This window comes from Prionailurus viverrinus, chromosome B1 (genome assembly GCF_022837055.1).
Source record: "Prionailurus viverrinus isolate Anna chromosome B1, UM_Priviv_1.0, whole genome shotgun sequence".
In the NCBI taxonomy this organism is placed as follows: domain Eukaryota; kingdom Metazoa; phylum Chordata; class Mammalia; order Carnivora; family Felidae; genus Prionailurus; species Prionailurus viverrinus.
In genome coordinates, this window is record NC_062564.1 from 14,543,724 (window position 1) to 14,549,702 (window position 5,979).

Below are 5,979 nucleotides of genomic sequence, written 5' to 3' on the forward strand. Positions count from 1 at the left end.
CCAATGCTTCGCTCGTCTACATTCGAAACAGCGCTGGAAGCTGTTTTCTGACAAGATCAAAAAGATGGAGGCGGGCTTTTGTTCCCCTCGGCCCCCCTCCAAACAAGCGTCTTCGGGCGGAGACGCGCGCACCGCGCGCCCGACCGGCGGCTCGAGGTCTGCGAGGACGCGGCGGCACGCGAGGACCTGGCCCGGCCCGGCCCCCACCCTCTCCGCCGCCCCGCCTCCCCCGCCTCCACGACCCGCGCCGGAGGGAGGGAGACGGCGGGAGCGCGCGCGGCGTCACAAAGCCGAGCCGGGACGCAAGCGTTGGCGCCGGAGACCGGGGCGCCCCGGGGGAAGCCACTGGCGGCCCGCCCTCGCGGGGCGGGAGGCGCGAGCCCTCGGCCCCCCCCCCCCCCCCCCCGCCTCCCTCCGCGCCCCCGCGGGCGCCCCTCCGCCTCCCGGCCGGGCCGCGGCGCGGCAGCTCGGGCGCCGCAAAGCGTCCTGGGAGAGCCGGCTCGCGCCGGAAGGACGCGCGGGCGCTCGGCGGCGGCGAGGTTATAAAAGGGAAGGAGCCGGCGGCGGGCGGAAGTGGGCGGTTCGGCTGCTCCGGGCGCTGTTGTTTGGCGTCTCGGCCTCCCGAGGGGCGTTCTCTGGAGGGCCGCCGGTGCAGGCCGCAGTGACAGGGCCGCTCGCCCCCGCGCACCCCGCCTCTTTCCCGGTGCAGCGTCCGCTCGCGGCCTCCGCGACCCGCAGGCCCAACATGGCGCAGGAGGTGTCGGAGTACCTGAGCCAGAACCCGCGGGTGGCCGCCTGGGTGGAGGCGCTGCGCTGCGACGGCGAGACTGACAAACACTGGCGCCACCGCCGGGAGTTTCTGCTCCGCAACGCCGGGGACCTGGCCCCGACTGGCGGCGCTGCCGCCGCCAACACGGAGGAAGCTGCGGACGCCGAGAGCGGGACCCGCAATCGGCAGCTGCAGCAGCTCATCTCCTTTTCCATGGCCTGGGCGAACCACGTCTTCCTCGGGTGCCGGTGAGTGAGGAAGAGCCTCCGACCGGCTCTCCCCGTTTTGTCTGCCGCCCCCGGGCTGGGGCCCGGAGCCTCAGCGGGGAGGGGGAAGTTGGGAAGCGCGGGAATCTGCGGGACTGGCCGCCCTTTAAGGGGGAGAAGGGCGTCTCAGCCAGAAGCCGACATGATTAACAGCCTGCCGTCCCCCCCGCCGCCCCGCGGTGGGTGGGGGGCTGCTGGTAGGGTCGTTGGTTGACATCGCTCTCGTGGATGGACACCGAAGTTTAAGGGTTGGTGAGCAAGGACCCCGCCTCCCAGGATCCGGGGCATTTGTTTCTGGGGTTCCAGGAAACCGAAAGTTCCTGGCGGTTGGTACACTTTCTTGATTACGACCAGGAAATGCCGTTCCTGTGGCCTGTTTTTGCACAGCAGCAGGAGTAGCTGGGGGGAAACACTTTTTAAAAGTGCCTTTTTCTTTTTTCAGGTACCCACAAAAAGTTATGGATAAAATACTTAGTATGGCTGAAGGCATCAAAGTGACAGGTGCTCCAATCCATACCACAAGAGACGAACTGGTTGCCAAGGTGAAGAAAAGAGGGATATCGAGTAGCAATGGTTAGCAGATCATAGATGTGAACATACATAGGAGTTTAGAACATAAGTTTGATGTAATTAGGATTTACTGTCATTACTAATTTTTTTAACAAGCTAGAGTTTATACACTGTTATTAATCAAGTTGGAATGTTAAACCTAAATCCTGTGTTTGTGTGTTTTAGGCCCTGGTTTTGATAGTCTCCTTTGACTGTTTTAGATTTTCAAGTGTCATATGTTGTCTGTGCTGTGGATTTTTTAATAGTAGACGTTAATGATGTTATTCGACACTGTTTTGAGAAATTAACGAAGTTATTCCACACTTTTTTTAAAGAAACTGCAAGCCCTGAAATATGTTCGCCTTGTGCCTTTATTTTAACAAGTATCTGTCTTGTAAACTTTCAGCTGATCTGTATGAGCTAGACTTAGTCACATATCTGTTTTCCTTCTTTTCAGAAGGGGTAGAAGAGCCGGCGAAAAAACGAATCATGGAAGGGAAAAACAATTCCACGGTTGAGCAAGATCATGCAAAAATTTCTGCCAAAACAGAACGTGCATCAGCTCAGCAGGAAAACAGCTCGACATGTACAGGGTCATCCACCAAATCAGAGAGCAGTGGAAACTCCACTCGAAGCTCTGCCACCTCGAGTCAGAATAGCTCTACAAGTGATGGAGACCGGTCTCTTTCCAGCCAAAGTAGTAGCAGCGTTTCCTCTCAGGTAACAGTGGCAGGGTCTGGAAAGGCTTCTGAGTCAGAAGCTCCAGATAAACATGGTTCAGCCTCGTTTGTTTCTTCGTTGTTGAAATCCAGTGTGAATAGTCATGTGACCCAGTCTGCTGATTCCAGACAACAGAGTGGATCACCTAAAAAGAGTGCTTTGGAAGGCTCTTCAGTCTCAGCTTCTCAAAGCATCTCAGAGATCGAGGTGCCCTTGTTGGGCTCCTCCGGAAGCCCAGAAGGAGAGTTGCCACTGTTGTCTTCTAAACCTAGTTCAGAGACAGCTTCAGGTGGGTTAACTTCCAAAACTAGTTCAGAGGCAAGTGTTTCCTCCTCTGCTTCTAAAAATAGTTCCTCATCAGGCATATCCTTGCTCACTCCCAAAAGCAGCACATCCACACCTGCATCGCTGCTGACTTCCAAAAGCACTTCGCAGGTAGCCGCGTCGCTGTTAGCTTCCAAAAGCAGCTCCCAAACCAGTGGATCTCTAGTTTCCAAAAGCCCTTCCTTAGCAGGTGTGTCCCAGCTGGCCTCTAAGATTAGTTCTCAGACGAGCACATCACAGTTGCCTTCCAAAAGTACTTCGCAGTCCAGCGAGAGTTCTGTTAAATTCTCTTGTTGCAAGTTAACTAATGAAGATGTGAAACAGAAACAACCTTTTTTCAATAGACTGTATAAAACGGTGGCGTGGAAGCTGGTGGCCGTTGGCGGCTTTAGTCCCAACGTGAATCACGGAGAGCTCCTAAATGCGGCCATAGAGGCTCTGAAGGCCACACTGGATGTGTTTTTTGTTCCGCTAAAAGAACTGGCAGATCTGCCTCAAAACAAAAGCTCTCAAGAAAGCATTGTCTGTGAATTGAGGTGCAAGTCTGTGTATTTGGGCACCGGCTGTGGAAAAAGCAAAGAGAATGCAAAAGCTGTTGCATCAAGAGAAGCACTGAAGTTATTTCTCAAGAAGAAAGTAGTGGTAAAGATCTGTAAAAGGAAATACAGAGGCAGTGAAATAGAAGACCTGGTCCTCCTCGATGAAGAGTCAAGGCCTGTAAACTTACCTCCAGCATTAAAACATCCTCAAGAATTACTATAATTTGCCCAAAATACCACTGCAGATGATGTCTGGTATTTGAAGAGAAAAACTGGCTTACTTTTGTATAATACGAAACACAGGCTTTCACAAATTTTGTATTGCTTTTTTCCAGTTTTGCAGAAAATTTACATTCTAGTTCTCTTCGCACAGTAGAAGTTGTAAATAATTTATGAATGACAGTACATATTAAGAAGTATGCGTTAACAGCATACCAGTATGCTGTTTTATTTGCTGAAGAAAATACTGTCTTCTATTTTTAATGATCCGTTAGGTACGATGTGTAGTTCTGTAGAATCTTAAAACTTTTGTACTACTTTCGATTTGGTGAAAATGTATTAAGTTGTCTACCACGCTTTCCCCACCCCCAGCTGAATAAACCTCCACATCAAAGAAAAGGGGACCATAGTATTTGAATGTTTGAAAGTCTGTGAAGCTTAAGGTTTTAAGAATGTTGCCCATGATACTGAACATGTCTTGTTAAAGAATAAAAGAAAAAATAGTTGCCTCAGACTATTTTTATGAGAAGTTGTAAGCATTTTTTAGATATAAAGCAGTATAAAGTACTTAAGGTTATTTTATTCTGAAGTTGTTTAAAATTCACCATGATTTTGACTGCTGCAGATTCTTTAAGTGGGTTAATTTATGTTTGAGGTAAAATACAATTTACACTTTTTCTTAAAGACATAAATGTGGGTTTCTATATTAAGCATATTTTGTGACTACTATTAACAGATTGATTTGTTTAGATATTAAATGCTTTAAGCTATTTTACCTTTTCAAGAAGTCGTGTTTTTCTTCCCCCCCCTCTAAGTCAGAACCAATTCCTGCAAATGGGCTTCCCACTACTAGTCACTATAAATTACAGCCGGGTTATTTTTCATAGCTGATAATGCAACTTTTTATGGATAGAGAAAATACAGTTTGCAAATCTAGAACTAGATGGTTTTTTGTTTTTTTTTTTTTTTTTTTTTTTTAACAAATCTCCTAGAAGAATACTGGGAACAATGGAGAGCCATGCTGAGCTCTACCGAGCTCGTCCAGTTGCATGACATTTGTTAGTAATGAAATGGAATCCTATGGCTGACATGATTCTGATTGTATTACTCTATTGTGTGTTCTCTTCCATTTTTCTTCAAACTCTGGCCCAAGTTGTTATCTTTCTGGCCTTCTATCTAGCTGCTGCACTTTGAGCAGTAGTGGTAATAATGTCCTGAGAAAAATCAAGAAATGACCTTTAATGCGCCTGTTATATTGGAGTAGGAAAATTGAGCATAAGTAGCATCATTTTAAGGATGAAGAAGTTATTTCTATTTTCTATTCTAGAAATAGACAAGGATACTTACACATTCGAAATGATCACTTTTCGCTTTACCAGATAATCTTTAAAAATGACTCCATATTGAGGATGTAAAATTAGATACCAAAGTCCATATTCTGTAAATAGGTTGCCTTCATATGTTGTGAGAAGCAGTAACCTGAGTGTTAGGAAAGTACTTCTAATTACTCGACTTTCCTCAGTCTTGGAGTGTGTATTTTGTGGGACAATGCTTTGCTAGAAAAGCCAAAGATTACAAAGGATAAATAAATTTCTGTAATGTGTCTAATTAGGTGGTTTGGTATTTCCTAAATTGGCTTGTTTCAAGTTAATATAAAGCATATTGAAAATATTTTAAGTTATACTAACCTTTTGATATGGTAGACTTGGAGGAAGCTGCTTCGTATAAAAGCATTAATTTATAAACATTTGCTATAGCCTTATTAACAGCTTATAAAATGCTCTTAAAATGTAAAGAATCCCAGATAGAGAAACATTTTACGATAGTTCGAGAAGAAAACAAGCTTTGGTAGGATTCTGTAATTCTTGAGATAGAATCTTGTCTCCCTTTGGGAATTCTGCCTTTTAACTTCATCTGTAGAATAAGACAAATGGCCCTCGAACTATGAGGGTTAAAGGAGATAATACACTTAAAATGCACTATACGATAGTTTATTAATTGCTTATTTATGTATACTCCCTCACAACCTTATGAGTAACTATTCTTATTTGGCCCGTATTTCAGATGAAACAAAGTAATTTGGCCAAAGAATGAATTCAAGCCTGTATCTGATTGTCTGCAGAACACAAGCTCTTACTACGTTGTCTTAATAATTCTCATTTCTCTAAATGCTAAGATTTCTGAGACTCCCAGATTGCAGTTTTCTACCAGTTTTATTAAGTGACAGAGCATCTTTTCAAAGCCTTCATTTCCTTGGAATGAGTCACATCAGTAGCTCTTCTGCTTATTAATCCTTCCTGGTATTTAACATGTCTTGAATATTCTCAACTAGGGAATTAGTCCCATATGGGTTCAACTGAAATTAAAAAAAACACAAAAAACCTTAAAATAATTTGCAGTCTAGTTGAGTGAATAAAATTATCAAGATGGGAAATAGTGAATTTCATTTTTAAATCACTGCGGTGAGATGATGTTCTAAAACTGGTTTTTCTTAATGGTATTAGAAGCAGGGTTGGTTTTTTTTTTTTTTTTAACAGTAAAGTTAGTTGACTTTGAAGAATAGTGTTGTGAATTTTTAACCCAAATTCTTGGG

At 45.4% G+C, this 5,979-nt stretch overlaps 1 protein-coding gene across 3 annotated transcripts; it reads left to right on the forward strand.

The window, feature by feature from the left end:
• The first annotated feature begins 400 nt into the window (after nucleotides 1-400).
• Nucleotides 401-5,545, forward strand: CDKN2AIP (CDKN2A interacting protein). 3 transcript variants are annotated; one of them, XM_047857394.1, is made up of 4 exons: nucleotides 402-1,017; nucleotides 1,478-1,608; nucleotides 2,042-2,304; nucleotides 5,451-5,545. In XM_047857394.1, exons 1-4 carry the CDS (start codon nucleotides 746-748, stop codon nucleotides 5,478-5,480), a joined length of 696 nt encoding a protein of 231 aa, XP_047713350.1. In that variant the 5' UTR covers nucleotides 402-745; the 3' UTR covers nucleotides 5,481-5,545. The 3 variants fall into 3 exon arrangements, with proteins under 3 accessions (XP_047713351.1, XP_047713350.1, XP_047713349.1); XM_047857395.1 differs by lacking the exon at nucleotides 5,451-5,545 and having other exon boundaries at nucleotides 401-1,017; nucleotides 1,478-1,577; nucleotides 2,042-2,184; XM_047857393.1 differs by lacking the exon at nucleotides 5,451-5,545 and having other exon boundaries at nucleotides 408-1,017; nucleotides 2,042-4,170.
• Nucleotides 5,546-5,979: the final 434 nt, after the last annotated feature.

What these genes read in the sequence shown, in the direction of transcription:
- CDKN2AIP (XM_047857393.1), top strand. Translation starts at nt 746, where the DNA reads ATGGCGCAGGAGGTGTCGGAGTACCTGAGCCAGAACCCGCGGGTGGCC. An exon ending in CACGTCTTCCTCGGGTGCCG is followed by an intron (nt 1,018 to 1,477) that starts GTGAGTGAGGAA and finishes TTCTTTTTTCAG; the next exon opens with GTACCCACAAAAAGTTATGG. An exon ending in AGGGATATCGAGTAGCAATG is followed by an intron (nt 1,609 to 2,041) that starts GTTAGCAGATCA and finishes CCTTCTTTTCAG; the next exon opens with AAGGGGTAGAAGAGCCGGCG.